Here is a 24150-nt window from a genome sequence, read left to right as displayed (position 1 = left end):
ATAACTATATAGCTGGAATATATATAGGCATTTAGTTTTAATTAGGCTTTTGATTAAATATAAAAGTGCAATTAAGACTGACAGATACAGTAGATCCTGGTAGACTTACATGACAGTTTTTGGCTAGAAAAACTCCTGAGCTGATTTTTTGTCAGACTTGATTTTTTCTAAAGATCTCACTGACTGTTCTGTTGAATCTTTGATCTGAACTACTTCTTATTCTCTCTCTTTTTCTTTGTATATATGTGCTTACCTGTGTGTTTACGGTATTTCTGTTGGTAACAGATGTTACATTAATTTACAAGAAAATTATTTTATTTTAAGGAGACATCGTAGAATTTAGATGTTAGCCAAACAGCTAAGAATTAAATTTGGATTTTTTACCCATGGCAATACATTTTAACTGTATTTTGCCAAGCTTCTCAGACTTTCTTTTCTGAATAATGATACTATTTCTGCGAATGTGTCTCTGAGCACATGAGCATGAGCAATTTGTGAAAGGCTTACGTATGAGAGACTTATATAACATAGGAGGAAAATGATATTATTATGAGAATGTAAATGTAGATATTACAAGATCTGCTTCTATAACTGACTCTGATGATACAGACATGAACAAGTTGCTTTAAGTATCATGTCTCCTATTGCACTGACCTGTTGTTTATGTCAGAAGCCTTGGTTTTGCAGAATGCCTGGGCCAAGATGGGTTTAAACCAATCCTCTGTGCACTACTTTTGAAAATAAGACCATTAACTAATTATGGATATGAAGCTAATTATAGACTCTTAGACGACTTGGCCAGGGTATTTGTCTGGTATCTTAACTAAATAAATCAAATACTCATTACATAAAGTGATGGGATAGATGAAAAAGAGCAAAAAAACCCTTCAGTTACTGTCAGTGTGTCTTGAATACGGTTAGTCATAATTCAGCATGGTTTTGCATCATTTCGCAGTGGGCCTATGAGGCCTTCCAGCGTTACCCCAAAGCTGTGAGCCAAACACAGCAGCTTCCTGGCTTTGTCACGAGTCTGCTGCAGGACCTCGGGCAAACCCTCCTCTTCTTGCTCTTCTTCGGCTCTGTTTCCTCTTTCACTTTCCATCTGCCTTGGTTACTGACAATTCAGACGCTCTTGAGCAGGACTGTGCCTCTAATACACGTTTGCACTGCTCGTAGGTGTTAGGATCCTATCAGCAATTGAGGGCTGAGTTATCAAAACACGATGAGCTCGCAATACGTTCGTTGCTGCACTTAATATTCACCACGGGGAGGAACGGGTACGGCTCCTCCTTGACGCGATAGAGGATGATGGCCAGCCATGAGAGATGATTTTCTGCACATCAGTAAAGCCCCGCGTTTTCATTAAATTGCTTACTTAGGCTCAAGATTGAAGTCGGCATCATTGGAAGGCCTCCTGTAGACTACAGCATGGTGACACAGGCAGCTGTTTCCCATGTCCGTCTGTTACAACTTGTCATTTTGTTTCACAGTATGGAAGGTGCGAGAAGTGACAGGACTAAATAAGCACAGAGGGAACCGACTGTTTTATCTGGCCGTGTTAACGAATAAGCTGGGAGTGAAGTTAACTTCATGTGAAGCAGTTTAAATTATTTATTTTCAATCCTGGAACTGTACTTAACATGTTGTTAAGGCAGAGCCATGTTGACAGGGTGACGTTAATTACCCCACTGGAAACACATCACATTAGCTGAAAACAATTGTTCCTAGCTATCAGTCATGGCTCTGGGTAAAGCCACAGCCTTCACAAATCTTGGCAAACAGTTTCCCCCTCCATCCGTGGAAGTGCCTTCTGCATCCACCCGCAGCTGCAAACTACCTCTTTACAGAAACAAAACATGAAGTTCGGTGGTTGTGGGTTTCTTTCCTTCCCTTCTCTTTTTTTTTTTTTTCTTTGGGTGAACTGAGTGATTGCATGATTGATCTCCTCTCCATTAGGCATGGCACATCTTAAAAGCGTGAGGATCTTCACTTACTGATCCACCGGTATAAATGCGTACGCTTACTCTTCCTGTAAATGCTTTCCCACAACTCCCTTAGTGAATCAGTTCTCACTCCTTAATTCATAGCAAGAGTGTTGTGTCCTTCAGAACAGGATATTATTGCGTCTGGGGTTTCCATTCTCTGCAAAGGCTTTGGCTTAAACATCCCTACTGAGAACTGGATGTGACTTGAGTAGCATTTGTATGGATGTGTGCTAATAGAAGTGAGGAATTGACTTTTTCTTCCCTTCTTGTTCAGCATTGCAATGAGTTAAGGACTCCTAAATGACCCAACTGAGGAGTGCTGGGAATTATCTACAAGTAAATGAATGGCTGGCTACTTCGAGTTGGTACATTATGTTTTTTCTAGATGCTCCTGTTCCATGGTTAATGCAATTAGAGATTCTACTGGGAGAGTGCATGCATGCAGTGTTCATTACAGTGTGAGGCTATGCCTAATAATGTCTAACTCTCTGTTTGTAGGTTAGGCCAAAGACCCTGATTCCAGACAGCCTCCCTATCTCCCCGTGCAGAGACCAACCTTCCAAGCAGCCTCCTACCTTCCAGAAGGCAACTGTAGTCAGCATCAAAAACCCCAGCCCTGCCCTCCCAACTGCCAATAACACCGTCAGCCATGTACAGACGCCTAACAGCCAGTCACAAAGTGTCACCGAGTCTACAGCTATTTCATCACCTCTGAGCAGTGCAGGTGTGGCGTACGCCATCATTTCCACCTCCCCCAACAATGCAACTCCTATCAGCACCAGCGCGACTGTCTCTGTGGTCAACGATAGCATTAAAGTGCAGCCACTCCTCATTAGTGCCGACAGCAAGGTAGGTTCTGCTTTTCACGGCATATTTTTTTGGTTATCAAACACAGGAATTACGTCGCAGATGTAAGCAGAATATTCCCCTGGGAGTGCACAGCCCTGTACAGAGTGGTGTCAGTGGTTCTTTTTGAAGAAAATAATCAGAAAGCAATGGGAAAATTCTTAAGGGGACACATGGACACTAGTAGACATTTATCTGTGTACAAACATATTTTTTAGTGGGAACAAAATGCATCATTATGTAGCCTGACATTAATGGGACCATATGATCTTCCATTTCCTTAAACCAATCTTCACTAATAATATCCCTGAATTCTGTGCAGGCTCAAATTTCCTATGGACTCCCTCTTCAATTATACAGTGATACTAGTTATATTGACTGATCCCAGGGGAGTATATCAAATAATCAGGCATTCCCTTCTACACTTTCAGGGGAAGACCAAATGAAATGAGAGCTCAGGGTTTCAAAACTGATCAGCAGATGAATCAGTAGGAAAAAATCAAGTTATGAATTACGTGTTTCCTCTTTGTACTGCTTTTCAGCTTTGAAATGCAAGAACTTCACCACTCTTATACCAGAAACAGATTCAATAAAGGCTGCCAATGTACCCAGCAGACATTCGCTGTAATTCGCTACCGTGATCCTGCTACTTTGGGTCTTGTTGGCAACACAGGTTCTCATACAGTGCTAAAAAAGAATACAGGATGTAGGATGGCTTTTGAGGTAAATAAAAGCAGGCATCTCTTCCCCACTTGTCTAACATAATTTGTTTTTCTCTTACTTAAACTGACTGCTGGTTAAGAAAAATGTCCCTTTTTATGCTCTTGAATCTTCTAGAGTGACTGAGTTGAGATAAAGTATCTAACAATTAAATAACATCAGCTGAAAGTTAGCAATGAAATAGATGGAAAAGGCCCAGCATTCAAATCCAATAACCTTCATCAAGAAGGTGAGCTTGGGAAGGTCTTCCATAGTCCTTCATGAAGCTTTGATTATGGGTATAAAGTCACATGTGTAGATCTGTGGTCAGAAATTGTCGTTCATTCCTTTTAATTTAATAGCTTTTGAGATAATGTTATCTGCACCGTGTAAAACTTCATGTGGTAATTCAAATACAAGCAGCTGGATATACCAACGTACATGCACGTATGAGAGATCTGTGTAGTAATTCCTATGGGTTCTAAACCAGAATTAATTTTAATTTAAAACACATATAGTTTAATTTTTGTATGCAAAACTGGACATCCACTGCTCATAACACATAAATGCTGAGGACTGAACTCTGACCTCAGTTACATGAGTAGTACTGAGGAGTATCTTCCTTCCAATCCACATGTGTTTACTCTGAAATAACACTGCTATGACTGAGCTCAGACTGTGGTTTTGAATCTGTAGTAATCCCATCTCTTCTACCTGTATGCAAAATAAAATCAAAGGAAAGACCTTAAAATCACTGGCGGCATGAGTGCTGAAGCTAGGCTGCTGAGTCAGCTTCAGAAGTCCTCTAAATAGAAAGTGTCCTAATTTTCAGAGGCACTGATTGAGTGGCTCCCTTAGGCTGCAGTAGGTTTATAATGCACCAATAAAAAATAATTTTTAGAAACTTAAGTATGGATTTAGAAGCCTAACCTAGGTATCCAGTTTTGTATATTTTTGGCTTGTGACTTGTCTGTAAGGGTATCAAGTAACCCTTCAAAGAAGAGTCAAAGGTTTCATGTGAAAAAATCCAGTTTCGTATAGTGAATGCTCTTCTTTCATTTGTACATTGTCTTTTAGGTTATCATTATTCAGCCTCAAGTCCAAACCCAGACAGAAAGTAAAGTGGAGACAAAGAAACCTCCTGAAGAGTCAGCTCAGGGACCCCCTGCTACCAAAAAGAAAAAGGAGGAGAATCCAGAGGTGACCTTTTTTCTTTTTGTTTTAATAAGTGAGCTACAGTATGGTTAAGTTATGGGGGCCAATTCTAAACCTTTTTCTGTGCGCATACGTAATTACTGCATTTGTGCTCATGGTTCTGCCAGCTGTTCATCTCTCTACCCAATCGCTGCAGTCGGGGTGATTTCCCTGCCAGTGAGGTGCTCTGACAGATTTAGTTTGCACCGTTCAAACCATCCAGTGTCACAAAATATAAGAATTGTAGGTCTCAGTAATCTAGGCACCTTGCATGCGTATAACTGTATTTCTTGTGAAAGGTGTATACAAGCTTAAGATACTTTCTTTTATGTTATCAAATATATAACATCAGGTTTCCAGGCTCCATATGAGGTTGAATTAACATTTCTTTTGTAAGCTGAGCTTTTACATCTTCTTTGTAATGAAACTTGCAATATTTAGATTGTATTTAACAAATAGTTTCATGCATTTGCTGTGTATATGTCTTCCCACACGTACACAGATTCTTTCTAGTCTGAAATACATTAAAATCCTTCAAATTGAGTAAGAGAGTAGAAAGCAGGTTATAAGATTAAATTTCTTTCATGAACTATATTTGCAATGTAAACTAAAAATATAAATCAGAAGTCCTTGCAGAAATGGGGTTTCTCTTTAACAGGCATTTTGGGTTTTGACCAGATGTATTCCCATTAGATTGTGTGTCCTTTTGAGGCAATTTGAGAAGTTATACAAACTGAATCTATTTCTATTGTGGAAATGCTCAGCTCATGTGAAATCTTAACCTTACTAGTCTAATAAATGTGTAGTATGAAAGCATCCTTGGAGCTGTAGGTTTAAGAAGATTATTACAATATAAATTTATAATGTTACTTGAGGCATGTGGGTGGTCATTTGTTTTACCATTTTAAGAGGTTCGTATAGTTAAAACAGTGTTAAGGATAAATAGTGGCTTTTAGCCTAGAATATCACAGCTTTATGCAGAAGCTCTGCAGAACTACACTTAGGAAACCTCCCAAGTATAAAATCTGACCCTCATATGAGTCCTCATTGCCACTGAATGATGGGACTGTAGGGTCCTGTTTTGTTTAGGGAGGTATTTCTGAAAGGTTATTTGTTGTGTAGCACCTTGTGGGCAGACAGGCTAGTAGATTCTGCTTAAAAACAGAATGCTAGAAAACACATCCATTTTCCTTTGCCTGTAGCTTATCCCCACAGAAAGAGTGTTGAGCAAAAATCTTCCAGAGAGACTGAGGAAGAGACCATGAGACTGGGCACACTTTTTGGTATAGCATTCATTAATTTAATGAGCTTTTCATTAAATTGCTAACTAGAATGTCCTGACTACCTTTTTTGTAACCGAGAACATTGTTCCTACCGTATATACTGGAGGTCTCAGCAAGCACAATTTTCTGGGTCAGATGCTGAAGCTATGCCCTTCAGTATGACGGTTCTTTTCTTTTCATAGACTTGTTTCATGGCCATAAATATGTAGGTCTAGAGTTAATTTCTTTTGTTCTTTGAAAGTAAACTTTAGTTGATTATCATGTATTTATGCAATTAGTGTAATTAGAACTAACAGCATAATTAGTGTAAATACATGTAATGACATAAATAGAACATGTAATTACAAAATGAAATGGTTTTGTAAAAATCTTTGTTTTTCTTCATGAAAAGAGATACTGCGCATTTCTAAAAGCACTCATGGCTTTTAAACAGATGATTAAGGCAAAGAGCAACAAAGATACCATGATATTTTTTAAAAGAAAATAAGCACTCTAGGCACTTCTCTCCACACCTTTATTTATCTTCAAAGCACAAAACTGAGGCAGGAAGTCCAATATGGCTCTACATAAATGTTAGTCCTGACAGACTGGGATTTAACAAATTCAATTGAAAATTTAAAACAAATAAACCAGAAATCACCAGACTTACCAGTAGCCAGAAATCGCGTATGAGGTTACTGAGCGTACCTGAACAAACAGAAAAGACTGAGGATAATTACTGTTTTTTGTTCCTGGCTTGGTCATTCTGCTGGGAAGCCATGAAGCTGATCCTGGACACAGCCCCCTGCAATACGTATGCCTTTTGCATAAGCCGAAAATTTCTCCTTTCCCAAGTACATCATCATTAGACTAAAGCAAACCTCCTTGCGTCCGCTGTCTTGCAACCAGGATGCCTGGACGCCTGGCTGTGGAGTGGCTTTCCCAGAAGCAGGATGGAGGGTCTCCGCCACCCAGGGTGTCCCAGGTCCAGTGGTCAAAGCCCTCTCCTGGGATATGAGCCATGAGGGTTCAGTCCCTCTGGGGCTGAGGAGGGTCTGGAGGAGTGGGCCACCCGCTCCCTGCCGTCAGCGGGGCTCTGCTGGGGATGGAGGCCAATAACTGCCCATCTAGTGATGGGCCTTCTCCCACCAGAATGACTTCTGCAAAGAAATGAAGGGATTATGCAAAGGAGCTGCTCCTCTGGGGAGCAAGTGCCTGGGGGTTTGGGGTTTGGTTTTGGTTTTGGTTTTTTCTTAAAAGGACCTGAGTTCAGCACAGAAAGAAACAGAATTCCGCCCAAAACTTTTGGCTTTTTTAGAATTTTATATTAGTAAAATTTTGTATTTCTGGCAGCATTTTCCAGGACAGTCTAGCAGTTTCTTAGTTAAAAGAAAAATTATGACCATAAATGCTGGTTATTTAGCTAACACTGTTTTTAATCCCACCTAAGAAGGACAAGAGAGACACATTGCAGTTGTGAATCATATGCTAGTCTTAGGCCTGGATTGAAAATCTGGAGGAACGGAAGCCTCAGTTTTGTGGTTTCCTGCACAGAGGAGAAACAATACACTCTGTCGTATTTGAAAGAAAAACATTGCAGTGGAAGTAGTATTTTGAGTTTAATCCAACGAGCTACATGAGTGTGAAACAGCAAAACCCATAAAAACAAATATGCTGTTAATATAACATGCTTGTTAAAAAGAATACAGCTTCTACTGGGATTTTTTTAAAAAGAAACCATCTTTCAAATATCTATAAAAGCTAACCCTTCCTGTGTTTGATAGTGAGATAATTATCAAGTCCATTTATGAAGGCTCTTCATATGTTAAGCAAGTATGCTGTCATTACATTTAATTAGGTATGTATTCAAATAATTCTAGTATGAAGAGAGGAAATTGTTTAGCGAGCATTCCAGTACTCAAATAATTTTAGTTTAGATGTCAGAAAATGTATGCTCCCCCTACAGTTTAATCTTCGGGTAATATAGGCATTCTGTGCTCCATTGGGAAAATACAATCGCATGTTAACCATTCCAGCTTTCTGATTCTATGCCTAAATGTTGTTATTACTTCTGCTCAGAGCGCCCAGACGTATCCTGCCACAAAGTTACTTTTTGGGGGGGGTGAGGGGAAGCTTGTAATTCCACTCAATTGACTAATTTTCTTCTCAGATCTGCACAGTGGATCTCGGATCAAATATTCATCTTTCCCGTCAGGTGTGGAGCCCCCACTGTGTCTAGCTGGTGTTTTAGACATGTAAGGAGTGAATGTTATTGAAATCAAGGTCTGACATGCAAATGAACACACGTGCTTGTCATTACCACAGTTATGGAAGGCAGAAATATAGCATGAATATATCTAAATTGCCAGTGATGAGATTCGACATCACCATTTTTTAATGTACAGGGAAAATTACATACTAGGAGATCGCGGAAAGAAAATATTCCTGTCTTATGATGTTGTTAGTTCACCTGTTTGACAGAGATATTTTCACATATGTAAGAGGGACGTAGGTATACAATCCTGACCCTCAGGTTTTGAAGAACCCACCTCAAAGCTAGATCTTTTCATCTACAAAGTGAGGATGTGTTTGCTTTCACCCTTTCACTGTGTGAAAGTCAGAATTGCAAAGGAAACGGTAGTTCTGGGGACGTACTGGTTGATTTTATCCTGAACTGAAATGAAAAGTTTTTTCACAAAACTTCACAACAAAAAGGCTTTTCACAAAACAAGAAGGTCAAACTACTTTTGGCTTGGAAGTGTTGAAACATGTTCTCCTGACTCTTCTTTGATGGAAACAGAATGTTTCGACCTTCTACTGCTTAAACACTGTATTTTAGTTTGACCTAAATCTACACATTTTATTTTGGGTGAGTGTGATAATTGCATCTTCCTGTGGCCTTTGGATGTTTATCAGAGTTGGACTGTGGGCCTTGCTTGCTTGGATTTCCTAATAGCTTGGGTTTCGTAGTCAGATTGTCTCTCCTGTGGAACTGCGCCTCCTGAAAATGCCACTAGGGTTACATGATCCAACAAGATTGTTCAGCACAGCAGAAAGAGGAGGAGATCCCCAAGGCCCCACTGTACCACAGATGTGACTCAAAACCAGGGAGTTCAGTTCAGTCTGGGCTTGGAAAAACATAGCAGAATTTCAGGTTTCCATCAAAAAGATGGAATAAAAGCTTCAGGAAAACTTTTTCTGCAAGGAAAAATTTCCCAGTGAAAAATCACTGGCAGAAAATTTAGAATCTGCTCTAGTACTTGCCCTGTTAGTGCATTGGCATGTTTTGAAGATTTCTTAGTATGAAGATGTGTTTTGTGCATACATGGTGTACCAGAGTTCTGAGTAATATTTTAAAACAGGTTCCTCACTGCAAAATGAGTTCGCCAGTGTCAGTAGGAGATGTTTGTTCACTCCCCATTGAGGGAAAATATTGGTTCAATGTACCTCTTCATAATTCAGGCACATGATATTCTTTCTGTAACTTGGGAAGAGAAATTTCTGAAAGTTTTTTTGGGGGGAGGGGACTGTCAATATGCTTCAGATACCTTGTTTAGTGTTGTAAAGTGCGTTAGGAATGTATTGTATCTTGGTTTACTTCATACAGCTTGCTCACATCCAATAAAAGCCAGTGCCACGTCCAGATAGTAATAGTAATACACAATTACTTCTCTGAAGAGTGGAGTTACAAAGCAGCTAGCAATATGAAATTGAACCGATTGAATTGACTGAATTTTGATCATGCGCTGTATAAAATCAGTAGTCATACAGCACTGGCTTCATCAGTCTCTGAATTGCTAAACTTCATATAGTCATACAAGTAGGATGTGACTGACCAGGCATATCTGAAGCAAGTCTTCAATTAAAGTTCTTTATATTACTATGCATTCAAATAAGATACATTTCTAAAAGACCTTTACCGGGTTTATTCTGTCAATGCTAGATTTATTTATTTACTTACTTCTACTGTGATTGTTGTAGTAGAAAATCTAACCCCTGCTTATTTTTTCCGTAGAAAATTGCCTTCATGGTAGCATTAGGACTGGTTACAACAGAACATTTGGAAGGTAAGCTGGCATATGCTGTTTTACAGTTCAGTTTTTGAGTGAAATCTTTTCTCTTGGCTGCTCTGCTCTGCAGCCAACAGGAATGGGTGATTCTGTTTTCTGAAGGGCAATGAAAAATCAGGTGAAATGTTATCTATGCAAAATTGCACAATTTTCAGCCTCAAAATAATGGGTGACCTTACTTTGCTCTGCCTCCCATCCCATTGCCCAGCTCAGGGGGCGTGAGACTTGGCTCTGCAGCCAGCACCAGCAGGCTTGGCATAAGATGGCATTTGGGCTCACTCAGTCATCATGGTCCTTTAAAGGATGTCAATAACTGGAGGACGACAGTGAAGCAAAAAGACTGCAAAGGCTCTGACCAGCACTCATCTGGTTGAAGAATCAGCGAAGTTCAAAGATGTTTACCCAGATCTTCTGTAGCAAGCATGCCCTCTCCTCTTTCCCCATGTGAGACGGACTTTCATTTTTTGAGTTAATCATCTGTCATCTCTAGAGTTGCACAGAATAATATGTAAAATAGTGGTGAAAATCTGACATTTGTTTTATAAGATTTTAAGAAAATTAGAAAACTGCCTCTCACAAAGACTTCCTTCCCTCCATTTCTCCCCATTTAGCCAGAAAATAAACAAACTTCCAGTCCCATCCTGCTCTTGTGTGAGAGCTGCTAGCATGCCTTCCTAGGCTTCTGAATATGAGTTCAAACAAATATTGCACATAAACTAAATGCAGTATCGCATAGTGTTCAGCTTATTTTTCCAACCTTCCAAAAATGCCTTGCAAGAGTTAGCAGATTTGTACCTTTCTTTGCCTTAACTTTGTCTTTCTGAAAACATAGATGAGGGGAAAAAAGAGCTTGTTCAGCAAGTTTGCCAGTGGTGTGAGATGAGTTGGGGGTTTCTTGGCAGAATGGGTTAGTTCTCATGGACAGAGAAGATACAGCTATTTTTAAGAAAAAGTCTACATCTTGATGTGTTTTAGTTACATGCTCAGCTAATACAAGTTGGTGTGGTTCCACTGGTATAAGGAGAAAAATCTGGTATCGGTGTCAGCTGACAATGACTGTTGATCACAAAAAATGTTAACGATAATTGAGATTTACCACCCACATGGACCATCGTCAGCAAAATACTTAGGAATTTACAGTGCACAGAGTTTAAGTTTCATGTGCTTTAGAGTTAGGCACATGTTTAGATATCTTGCTGACTCAAGAGATATCTACCATTTTACAGCTTGATTTCTTTTTAGTAAGATTCCTTGTGCTTCTGTTCCATGGTCTTAAGCAAGGTTGTGAATTAGGGAGAAAATACCATCTTAATTGTAAGGACTCCTCAATATATGCAGCAGGTTTTCTGTGGGTCTTGTTGACTTTTTTCAGTGTCTTTCCTCTTTAAATCTGCATTTTAGAAAATAATTTAATGTCCCAGTGACTGAAAATTTGAAAGTAGTTTAAAGAAACTTTAAGCCATTGGCCTTTTTAATCCCCTAATGGTAATGGATTGAAATGGAACTTAAAAAGCTACAGCAATTTTGGGAGAAGATTTATAATCCAACAAGTGCAAATGATTACTGGTTCTTGTTTTCTTTGTCTAAGGAAAATAGGACAACATTTGTAATTACGCTGAAGTGCAAATTATGCTTACAACAGAGACAACTTCATTTTGAATAATTCTTTACCCTTTGATTTTATTGGAACTAATAAATTGTTTGTGTGGATTTAATGCTTATGTTCAAAACGCCAAGTACCGCACTGCTCTGTTTGTTTTACAGTAAGTGCGGAGACACACATTTTGAACCTAACTGCTACAATACTAGTCCTGCAGAATCAATTCTTTCAGACAAATTCAGTTTTTATATTCCTACTAGCTTTAAATAAATGGCTTCCACCAAGAGCTATTTACTATGGAAAGGCTATTTCTTCATGAGTATGGGTGATTACAACTGTCAAAAATACCCTTCTAGCTTTCACATGCTAAAGGTTATTATTTTAGTGCTATGTCATATTTACGGTTATCAGCCATTGTTATTTATCAGGAAGCAGTGGTCATTACACAGTTCAGTTTATTTTAGTACTTCTAATGTATTTCTCAATTTCACATTTTTGGAATTAAACCGTATCAAGCTTGGGTCATTAAAAGCTTATTCACTCAATATCATTACTTCACAGTGTTACTGCTTTTCTTCATTTTATTCATTAATTTTGTGGTGAAGAGCCATGATCCACTTTTATATGGATTTTTCTGTCAGCTTTTCCATCTAATGTCCAGAGGAGCATCTTCCCCCTTACTGGGAAAAGAGGTCTGTTCTGCAGAGCCCGAGTGTGAGGCATCTTTAGAGGCCTTTACCAGTAAATGAACACAGCCGCTTCCACTGACTGACATTCTGCAAGCTACGGCTTTCCCTGAAGATAAATTGTCATTACAGGCCTCACAGAATGACCGTACAGGGTGTTTATTGAGGAAGGCAGCAGCTTATTGAAGCTTTGCCTCCAACATAAAGATATCTTCAGATTTATTCACCTCTGTCAAATGTGTTACAGTTCAGAGGTTTTTTTTTTTTTACTGTTTGGGTTATATTTTTTAAATTAATAAATTAAGGAATAAGGTAGCCCAATTCTATGATGCAGTGTATGGTTGTAACATATTAAATCTCTTTCTCTAGGATATTAGAACACCTTTTAGCATTACCATTGTGTAAAAAAAAAAAAAAAAAAAGTAGATAGAAAGCAAAACTTTAAAAGAATTCCTTAGTTCAGGTTCTAAAAATGCACATCTTGTTTTACCATGGCAAAATAAAAACCCTGAAATATTTCCGTCTAGGTTACTGGGATGTTTTAATCAGTTAAAACAAATTATTTATTTTTACTTCATTAAGCCCTGCTTTGAAACATACACAATACTCTCTAGCAGAAGTAACAAGTAACAAAAGATAGTATACCAGCGTATGCTTTTGTTCTACCTTGGTGTGATTTTTGACAGATACACTCTTAGATGTACATACTCCTTATATCACAAGCATGGATATTTTTTGTTCACTGTTTCCATAAATAAAGTGCTGATATTGTGCTCTCTCTCCCTGATGGATGCATAGGGTGGAGTACATCTAGAGCTGTTTCAGTTCATTACTCTCTCTCTCTCTTTATTTCCATCTATTCCCACTGCTATTACTACCCCACCCCACCCCACCCCCCCAGCTTTTATCTCTCTACCATAGCGATGCCTCTTCCAAAGCTGCGTTCCAGGTATCTACCACATGTGTGATTCAGACTCCATCAAATATTTCTGTTGCCTTGGTGAGAGCATGTACTGAAGAAATTCACTCTTAAACCTGGGTCCCAAAGGGGCAGAGAGCTACAGATCCATCACAGTCCTCTTGTGAAGACACTCGACCCAGTTATGGACATGCAAAGCTCTGCTGTGTCGAATTCTTTGTTTCTTTTTCTGGGCCAGTGAAAAGTCACTTTCTTGTATCCCTGTCACCACTTGTGAAAGTCTAAGCCTGGGCTGTCCTAACTCCAGCTTTTTCCCTACACTGCCACAAGGGTGCCAAGATGCTGCAAGCCCTGGATTCACTGACCACATAGCGTGGGTTACTGAGCCTGGCTGCAAGAACCATGGCTCCAGCTCACACTGTTGAGACCAAAGTAAAGGATCAGCGGAGGGCCACTTCCTCTATTTCTTTGCCAGCATCAAGGCACAGGGTTCCTCTGTTGTGACATCTCAGTCACCTTTTGGCCTTGAGAGCATTCCCCTTACAAGAACTGATGTTGACATCAAGAACAACCTGGTGGCTCTGTGGCAGGCTACAGGATCTGTGTCTGGCACTTACCCTGCTGCTGAGGCCTGATTCACTTTAGAGCATGCCAAAGGGTCTGGAAGCTTCAGGATGGAGATTTCAGCATAGCCAGATGAGTGTTTTATAGGAAATACTTTCACAGTGGGATAGAACTGTTACCCATACAAGATCCTCTGGTTTGGAGTCTGTGTAGCACTGCGGATGTTAACAAGTTGCTGGCAGTGGTTGCAGCCGTGGCATTTATCACACATCTCAGTGCAGCCTCGGATCACACGTTTCTTGGTAGTGAGATTCTGTATAGCTCCCTGAGTCACATGGCAGCATATGTCTAGCTCATGTCAGACTGTGAATACAGACCTGCCGGTACTCTTTGAATTGCCCTAGGAAAAGACACCTTTTGAGCGTGAGAGGTGACATGTTCCTGTGCCAGTGGGAAAACCCAGCCAGAATATGCAAGTAGTTGCTCTTCTGTTTTTCTCGTCTATCCAATTTCCTTCTGATACATCCATCACTCCAAGGGTGGTGACTTAGCCAATAGTCTTTTGTGAATGAAAAGTTTCAAATCAATATCTTGGAACTCAGGCCAGTACAAAATCCATGCAAAGTGTTGGCCTCATCTCTAGGGACACCGTGTCTAAGACATGACCGACAATACTAATACCTTTTACTGTAGCAATGCTTAAAGTGGTACCTGGCCCCTTTTACTCTGTGGGGAAGTGATCAACATTTGGAAAGGGTGCCTGGAAACCAGAACTATGTGATGGGAATCCAATTCCCATGTATCGTGAACATCCTGAAAGCTGGACTGTATCTTACTGTTGGATTGCAAGTGGGAGATATAGTGCTCAATACCCTGAGGATGTTCTGAGATAGGCCTCTTTAGTTCAGACATTAACGAAAGATGCCAGACCTTCTGCAGAACCAGATGGTGTCCTGAGTTTCTGTTGGGTGCGCTCCTGCCAGTTCCTCTTATTCTGAAAGATTTACTTAGAGTAAGTCAGAACGGAGGTATTAGCATCGCAGGGGCATTTAGACTAATGAGATCCCTCTGGCACCTGAGTGCAGAGTCTAAACTTTTCCTTACAATATTCATGTAGGAAACATTTTGGAATAGAGCATCAGCCCAGCTGTGCACACTTCATGCCCTGGGATGGATGCTGGGTGGCTCTCCTTGCTGAAATATGTCTGCTCTTACTTTATTATCAAAATAAAAAGTAGGCTCTAAAATACATGGTTGTAATAATCTCACCATTCTGAACTGACAAAGGAGCTGGAAAAAGAGATTCCGTATGATGGAAATGAAGTCCTAGCTCAGATTAAAGTAGCATTAAACCTGCAGATTTCAGTGGTCGAGGAATCCACTCACTCTCTCTGTGTGTGTTTACAGAAGTAGGCACATGGCTAATTGTTGCTAAATGCAGTCCTTGGCAAGTGCCATCTTCAATAGGTGTTACCATTTAGTGGAAAGGAGTTCTCTTGTGTTTCACCCTTTTCTGAACAGGACTGCAATTCTATGAGCCTGTCTTTGCGCTGCTGTTTCCAGTGAGACAAATACCTGTACGGCTCATAACAACATTTTGCATGCTCAGGATCGTGAAGTTGTATATTTTTTGACGGATAAATCATCACACCCTAGTTAGAACTGAATCTAGCCATGCCGTTCTGATCATGCTTTTTCTAACCTCCGCAGAGGAAAAATAATGTAAATTAAATTTAAAAGGATCTTTGTGCTTTCATCTGATATGAATTAAAAGGCTTAACTGCTTTAAATGCTTCATTTTTGTTAATAGCAGACATTGATGGTATTTTGAAAGCTATCTGTTGATGCTTGCTGAATATCTGTCTGAAGGGATCATAATAAAGATCTTGTAGGGCAGCAGAAGTCCAGCTTGGAGGAGGGAAAAAATAAAAAATGCCTGTGTTCTGAATCTTACAAGGAAAAGCTTATTAATGTCAAACCTTGAACTGCAGCAAATATCAGTGCTGATGCAACCCAGTTAGTTATACTTTAGAAACTGAAACTGAACACAAACCCCAAGGGGCTGAGGGTAAGAGCGTCTTGCTTAACAAGTTAGATCTACATTTTTCCCTGATGAATGAGAAGCACACAATTCATGTTTCTTTCCATGGTTACAGAAATCCAGAGCAAGCGTCAGGAAAGAAAGAGAAGAAGCACAGCAAATCCAGCCTACAGTGGACTCTTGGAAACAGAGGTACTTTATCATTCACTTTTTTTATCACAGTTCTATTTCATGTCAATAAAAGGTTTAAGTGCTTCTTATTACAAAAGTGTATATGAATGCAGAACCACACATTTACTTGTAAAGAGATATTGATGTGGAAAGGAAAGATCTCATCTCAGTAGCTAAGCAACAGGTTTTCACCCCACAACATCACTTGCTTCAAACTAGAATTCGTCTTAGTTTTAATAAAGGCCAAAAGGACTAGATTAATGTGGGACCTAATTACTCTTTCCCCCACACAAACAGTCCCTTTAGGGCAGAACTGAAGAACAGAAGTGCTACAGTATGTTCAAACTTGCATTGCTATTTCTCTTTTCCTATGTGCCAAATAATAAATGGAGAACTTTGCTTTTTTTATTAGTGACATTCATAAAAGGGATGTGTTGGTTTAAGAATCAGTGTGCTCTGCAGGGGGTATGGAAGCCTGCATAATAAATATAATAATGCATAATTAAAAATAAAATGCTCTGGATAATCTCTGTTGTCTGTTACGCTTATGCTATTACATTTATAGTAGTAGCAAAATTTGGTCCTACATAATATTGGATTGCAAACCTGGTGTAAAATCAGCATATAAATAGACTTAACTTTTTCTGAAATTGTTTTTTTCTTTGTTTCTGAACTGACATTTATGCATTTATTCAGCTTATTAAAATTCCTCCTTTAAAATTTCAGCACAGTTTGGGGTTACTATTTGAACTTCCTACAGGAATGAAATTGATTTGCAGCCAGCTCTCCATTTAAGCAAGATTTCTCTGTGTTCTGAGTTCTTTAAGGCGAAAGGAAGTGATTTTTCTTTGTTTAGGTACAAGCAATCCAGAATCTTTGGTACGCCAACGTTTCAGATTTCTGTGTTTGTTGGCAGACAGCAGACAGATGAGGCTAAGAAGAGACCCACCATTGTAGTCAAGCTGCTTAGTGGCTTGATTGTTCTTTTTTTGAAAGTACTGGAGATTTTTATACTCCAGAGCTGCTCTGGGCACTTGAATTCTTCAGAACCCCTCAACTTTTCTCTAGCGACCTCTTCAGAGCAAATACTGATGTCCACACGTCCAGTATTTAACACAGTAGGAACCTTAGCCGTGCTAGCATTACATTTGTAGTGTCTTCTCGTAGACCTTTTTGTCCTGATGAGTTTATTAACATAGTGGCAGCAGAGTTTTGTGGCTGTAGTCTGACTGGTGTTTGTGAGAAACTCAATTATCTTAGAGCAGGGGTGGAGGAGGTGATGAAGGAGGTCTGCTGCACCCCTAGTTCATCCTTCTCATTATATCTATTCTCAAAAGCATATCTGAAATGAAAGATGGCATGGAGAAAGAAATGTTTGTGAAAGAGTCCTGTGGCCGATCAGCTGTGTCCTCATTAGGAGTTGTCATTAAGTACTGACCATGGGGAATGCCATTCAAGTAAAATGGAGGCAGATGGTTTTTCTCTGATCAATTAGCTGCTCAGATTGATTTGCTAATCAGTGAGTTGAGGTGTTTTGTGGCATTTCAGGCATTTTGGTGCAGTTTAATTTACGGTTAGTCTACTGAATGATCTTTAATTCATGATTGTTTAAATTGAAATTGCATATAAATTAGACTTTTTCTTTGCCAACGCCCCTCAAAACGGCAGGAGCTCAGCATCTGTAGTGGTGATGCTAACTTCCTTGATTACAAAAATGTGATCACGGCTTTATGTCTTCATGTGAATGTTGTGCCTTTTCTTTTCAAAGATTTTTTTTTTAAAAAAAAAAGAGATACCATTCCATTTTACCACCCTCAGTAGCTTTTTTTTTCTTTTTTCTTTCTTTTTTTTTCTTTTTTTTTTTTTTAATAGGAAAGGGTTAAGTTTCAGGCTGGGTATTTTTTGAAGGAAGAAACATCTATGCAAAATTCATTAACAGACTGGCAGGCACCCGTGTATAAGAGAACAGTTTACTCACCACAGAATAAATCATTTATTAGCAAAACCCCTCTAATGTTCCTCCAAGCAGAGTCTAACAACATGTAATGGAGGAAAATGGTACTGTTTCCAGTTCTGCTGTACAAGTATTGGATGGCTCAGAGAAACAATTAGGGGTTATATAGACTGTTAATGAAGCCCGGCTTGCTATTGACCAACAACTTTTACCATCTGACAAGTTGGCGATGGGCTGCATTAAATTAGTTAAACATCTCAGTCAGGTTTCCAGTGGTCTGTGTTTGCAAGTTTGAAAATCTTTGGTGACCTCAGCAGACTGAGATTGCTGCCAGGTCCTAGAAGTGATACACATTAACTTCTGAAAGAGAAATATTTTGCTTAGGCCCTAATACATTGCTTGCAAATGAAATACGTTCCTACCAACTGTAGGCAAGTCTCACAGAAGATAGTGATGTTTTTCTGCAGGTGGGAAGTCCATCACCGTTTCTATATATATGCAAATAAAGATGGCATCTCACAGCAACAATTTATGATGCAGATTTTCCTATATGGACATTGTTTATCTGCTAGGTTTGGAGTTACTGTTGCTGTTGCCTTGCTCTTACCAACCTCTGGAACGTATCCTGAAACTCAATCAATAACATTTGCAATTTGCATTTCTCTCTCGTTAATAAAATCTAATGCACGTCTAACTGCTCTATGAAGAACTTGTTAGAAAGGTAAATAAAACAGCTGTTTGTATGACCGTCTCAGGGGTTAGCAACAAATATTCTAAGCACAGAACTGGCTTCTGGATAGCTGGTTAGGTATGAGGGAAGCTCATGAAGATTGTTAATATGAGTTAATAGTAATATGTTAAGATGTCTCTTACCATTGTAAGAGACAACCAGAATACTTTTCAATGACACTGTGGTTGGTTTCTTTTCCCTTGTAGCGGAAACGCCTTGCATCAAATTATTTGAATAACCCCTTGTTCCTTTCAACAAGAGGTAAGCATATTTTAAAATGAATATACTACTATTCTAATGATATATTAAATATTTATTGGTAGGATTTCATATGAATTACTGCTAGGGTACCATAGGGCATTACTTCGTGTAAGGTCCCTGCACTTTTTAGTGCGCAGTGAAAATAGATGGTTTTCCTGCAAAAACAGTTGAAGGATAAGGCTAAAGGTCGAAACTGTGCAGAAACGGATCCACAGTCTCTGCAATCAGTGGAAAATCCAATCTCTAGTATTGTAAGCAACAGGCAGTGAGAGGACTGATTGAAGAAGGCAGCGTTGCCAACCCCAAATGCTTAAAAATATATATTGAAAAATTGGGATTTAAAAAATAATTACTATTCTGGGCTTTTCATTTGCCTCTTTTCATCAGGTTTAAGAAACTGCTGTCCATCCTCAAGGGCTAGACATTTACCATACCTTTTGCTTTAAAAACACTGCCTGAAAACCACTCAGTTTTTCTAACTCTGAGAGCTGGAGCCATGAATCTAGATTTGATGGCCTTGAAGATGCCTTCCAATCTTGTATTTATAAGAACTTCAAATGCTGAAAATTTCATGGTAAAAGCCTTGAGAATGAACAACTCAGAGGAGCCATTTGGGGATGATGATGACTAGCTCATGTGAAGAAGCCCATTCCAGGAAAAACATGCAACATATAGAGAAGGCAAAGAGTTGGGAAGTGGGAGATGGAACAAGGAGAACACTGAGTACAGTTTAATTCTTCAGATGAGGCCCATGTAGGATTTTAAGACAGAAAGAGAGAAGCTTGAGTTGCATTTCAGAAGAGGAGAGAAAGCCAGTAAAGAAATGTGATTGCATCCTTGCCCTTGTGTTGCCTTTATAACTTAGACTCTACCGTGGTGTGTTAGAGGTAAGGGAAGACAGGCCTTTTTCTAAGCCCAATATTATTTCAGTATTAGGAGCATTTACAAGGGTAATTCCAATTAAGACATGAAGTTTTGGCAGTTTTTCAGTGTTTGCTCAATACCCCTGTCAAGTGTCATGTTTAGCACTTGAGATTCACCTTTCTGGCCCTGCCTTGAATTCCTGCGCCACAGGATCGCCAACTGAAATGCAGCGGTGTTTCTCTCTACCTTCAAAACTTCATGTGCTAGATGCAGACAATTGCCCTACTTACCATATGCCTCTGATGCACAGGGTCTCAGAGGACATGAGAGGTTATTACACGGTAAACAGCTATGATGACATGCCTCTTAGCAGGAGCCCATGCTCATGTGAGCCCCAGTGGAAAGAATATTATTCCTGGCTTAGTTTTATCTTCAAAATTGAAATTATAATTTGTCTTATCATAGCACTTGTTTTTCCCATGTAAACACATGGGAAAAACAGGAGAGAATGGCAATGTTAGCCAGCTGTGCTGTTAGCCCCTTAGTGGATTTTGTTTAAGTTAGTGTTTGATGTCTCTGACCACCTTTGCACCACGTGTTTCCCATTTTATTTGCAAGGAAGCAGGCAGATGACAGAGTTCCAGTGATGCAGCTGTCTCAGAGCCGCTTGGAAATCCGCACACTCTCTCCTTAATTCTTAATTCCTCTTCGAGTCCTGTATCTTTGGTTTTTCCCAGCATTCAGAATCTGTGCTGGGATTCTGCATATTCTGTCAATTTAAATCTGGACTTCTTCATAGCAGAACTCCCCACCTCTGTAAGGGGTTTATTAGCTACGTGCACCAGGCACCATTGTGCCAGACGCTGTGCAAGCCCTGAACTGAAGGCAGACACTGTCCCAGACAGCTCGGCACTGCAGTGATGTGGTTGTCCACCTTCAGCGCACAGCTGACTGCCCCTTCTCTTGTAAAACGCTTATTTTAAAAAGTTGTTTTCAGTTTAATTTTTCAGCAACTAGAAGGCAGAAGTGTACATATTTTAAAACGTTTAAAACCTTATAGTAAAAGTGAGCTGAAAAGAGAAATAAACAAACTAAAAAAATCCCCATGAAGTACAGGAAACCACTGTCATTTCTAGAAATGCAGAAGAGAACAATTCCTGTAAATTTTCAGCAAAATGTCAATTAATCAGGATTCATTTATCTGAAAATGTCTTACCTGAAATGAGGTCACATCCCCTGACATGTATCATTTGTAGAAAAGACTCTTCAATTATCAAGCCCCTGTTTATCTGAATAACATTTATATCCCCTGAGTAATCACAGCGTCATATCGTGGTGGATCTCTGTGTGTGTATTTGTGTATAGGAAGAGACACCCGCAGATTTTATAAGTCTGTGATTATTTATGGAACTCATTGCCAAAGGACGCTACAATTGTTGGAAAAAGTAGACAAGTTTATGGAAGAAAAATATATCTAAGGATGTTAAATATAAAAAAGAAGATGCAAACTCCAGGTTAGGGAAGCCCATAAACTGCTAGTGTCTGGAAGGATACTTCTGGAGCAGAACAATTTACTCGCTGCTTGCCCTGTTCTTGCACTCTGTGCATGAGTGGCAGTGCTGGATGCTGTTAGCAAAGGACCCCGGGCTTTATAGCCTTCGGTCTAACTTAGGTGAAGTTGTTCCTGCATTCGTATGGTCCTCTTCTTACATGTGTGTGGTGCGAATGTCTGCATCTTCACATGAATGCATACGTCAGTGTATAAAACAGATGTGTAACAGCAGGAAGCAACTCCCAGGTTGGTCTGTATATGAGAGATCACACTGTGGCAGCTATATTCCCATTTGTGATCAGAGAGGGAGCTGAAGAAGGACAGAAGGACAGAAATATCAGTTTGGTTTTCTCCACTTTAGTCCAAAGAAAGGCCTGTCCATCAGCTGTTTGTCACTGGGACAGTGTGCACCAGCCTCTTACAAATCAGCAGCAAAAATTACAACCCACTGTGCGGTTTCTATAAAGCTGTTAAAATTTTGTGGCTTTTTGTTTTTGGACCAAAGTGTGATGAATTTCACAAATATTTTTATGAAAGGCTTGGCCTGCGTTCCAGTGAGCTCTGACGATTCTTGTTCTTATCAGGCTGTGAATGCAATCACTACAGACTCGGTTCATCAGAAGGTCAGAAAATCTTGGCGGTTTGGGTGGGAGTAGTTTGACGATAAAAAGTTGATGATAACATAAAGCTCAGTTGCACAAGTCGCACATTTTGGCCGTGAATCAGCTGAACATTTAAACATGCGTTTAACGGTAAGTCAGTGGCACCGCTTTTGTACTCCAAGTTAAGCACCTGCTTAAGTGCCTTGCTGGTTCATGGCCAGACTGTTCATCACCCAGCAGACTGAAGTCCTTAAGGAAGACTTTTGGACTAGTGACATGCAGAGAGGAGGTCCGCATGAAAATTTCTGGAAATCTGAAATAGAGTCTGTGCTTCTCATACCATGACTTTTTAGCGTCAGATCTTCAGACACAGGATTCCTGCAATGTACATTTTTAAATCTCAAATGCTAATTCCACTGCTTGCTGTTGCATTCTTTCCTGCCCGCGTTAGTTTTGGCAATGTCCTGATCCCCTGTGTCACAGCTTGACTAAAATTACTCCCATAGCTGAGAACTAGCATTCACTGCAGCAATGTATTTTCCACTAATCTGTTCTCTGCCCTTCTTTCATATGCTAGCAAATGAGGATCCATTCTGGAAGGTATGTGTAGCAAAATTTGTGTATTACCAGCGTCTTTCTCATCACCGTGTAATTCTGTGCTTGCTTCTGGTTATTGTATTCTCTGTAAAGGTACAAAATTGCAGTATTTTCTTTGCCTTTCATACTGCTTGTGTGAAACATTTCCCACTTAACTAAATCTCTGAGCCTCTAAGTTAGAATTTCAAAGAGATGAACTCTTGGGCTTTCATATGCAAGGCTTCAGTTTAATCCCTTTGTAGAATCCACTGATTGAGAAATTGCTAGTCCAGATTTGTGGTTTCAATGAAAGTGTTAAGAAAAATGAGCAACCATTCTAGTTTATATAGATTAAATCTCTTTAAATTGAGGTTAAAATTAAGACTTTTTGAGCAGGTAATTTCTAAAGAGTAATATTTTGGTGAGCAATTTTTTGACAGGACTGAGTTGAATTCAAGATATAAGCCTGACCAAAACTTTCATGAAACATTATAATTAATATCCCTAAAAATGAAAATATGCTTTTGGAATTAACAAAGGTACAAAATTATTATTCCCCTTCCTGGAAAAGCACTGGGAAAATTTAGGCTTTTTTATAATGATTCACAAGCCATGAGAGTTTCAAAATCAGTATCTCCTTTATTAAAATGCACTTAATTATACAAAGAGTAATTAACGTTGCCACCAGATTAGCATAGCAATTTACTACATGACATTGTAACTTTGTTGATGAGTCTTAGTTCATTTTATATATTGCTTCAGACAAAGTACTAATCAGTCTTGTTGGAGAAAGGTTGTCAGAGCAAGTCTGAAGAGAGAACAATTAGTGCCTGGGAGAACAGAGGGAGAGAGGAGCCCTCTAGAGGAGTTCACAAAAGAGGGTACATAGCAAAAGGTTGTACTCCAGCGTACTGTTTTCCTAGCTGCTCTTTGAGGCAATGGGCATAAAACACGGAACTGTGTTTTTTCCCCAGAAACTCCTCCTTGCTTGCTTCCTTCTGCTTTGGACTTGAAGGACAAGTGATCCACATATTGACTTTGACCCATGCTTCGGAATAGAGCTGTGCATGGTGATACATGTGTTGGAGTGACACGTTATCAAAACCAAGTGAAATAATTCCTACGTCACAAGCTGGCTATTTTAGTCGACTCCCTCCTGTGTTTGATTACTTGGCTTTTATTTTTCTATCATTCCAATTTATGGAACGTGCTTCTGGCTTTTTTGGTTTTTTGTTTGTATTTGTTGCTATCATACGCCATTACTTCTGTCTTCTTCTACAGCAGCCAGGGTCCTTTTGAAAATTAGATTTTGTGTTTGAATGAACCTGTCTGCTTCAAAGGAGGCTTTGAATGCTGTATAGAGAGAAGTTCTCAGTGGATTTTTACCCAGGCCATCCTTCTTCTTCTCTTGCAGAATGAGATCCACCACGATGAGCACTGCACTGCTTGCAAGCGTGGCGTTAACTTGCAGCCCTGTGGCACATGTCCCAGAGCATATCACCTCAACTGCTTGGACCCGCCCCTCAAAACTGCCCCCAAGGGGGTTTGGGTCTGTCCAAAGTGCCAACAGAAGG

General features: G+C 39.6%; 1 protein-coding gene across 2 annotated transcripts in view; it reads left to right on the top strand.

Annotated features, from left to right (window-relative positions):
• PHF21B (PHD finger protein 21B) overlaps positions 1-24150 on the top strand; it is a 166187-nt gene that overhangs the window by 136175 nt on the left and 5862 nt on the right. For both annotated transcript variants that reach the window (XM_009465054.2, XM_087765797.1), the window contains 7 exons: positions 2484-2834; positions 4608-4730; positions 10002-10053; positions 15982-16058; positions 18928-18982; positions 22578-22600; positions 23991-24149. In XM_009465054.2, coding sequence (XP_009463329.1) covers positions 2484-2834; positions 4608-4730; positions 10002-10053; positions 15982-16058; positions 18928-18982; positions 22578-22600; positions 23991-24149 — 840 coding nt within the window. The remainder of the gene's footprint in view (positions 1-2483; positions 2835-4607; positions 4731-10001; positions 10054-15981; positions 16059-18927; positions 18983-22577; positions 22601-23990; position 24150) is intronic.

The sequence above is a fragment of the Nipponia nippon genome, unplaced genomic scaffold (assembly GCF_047370975.1).
Source record: "Nipponia nippon isolate SJK-2023a ecotype South Korea unplaced genomic scaffold, ASM4737097v1 scaffold_3, whole genome shotgun sequence".
Classification (NCBI taxonomy): domain Eukaryota; kingdom Metazoa; phylum Chordata; class Aves; order Pelecaniformes; family Threskiornithidae; genus Nipponia; species Nipponia nippon.
The sequence above is the reverse complement of the archived record's forward strand: the minus strand, read 5'-3'. Positions and strand labels throughout refer to the sequence as shown.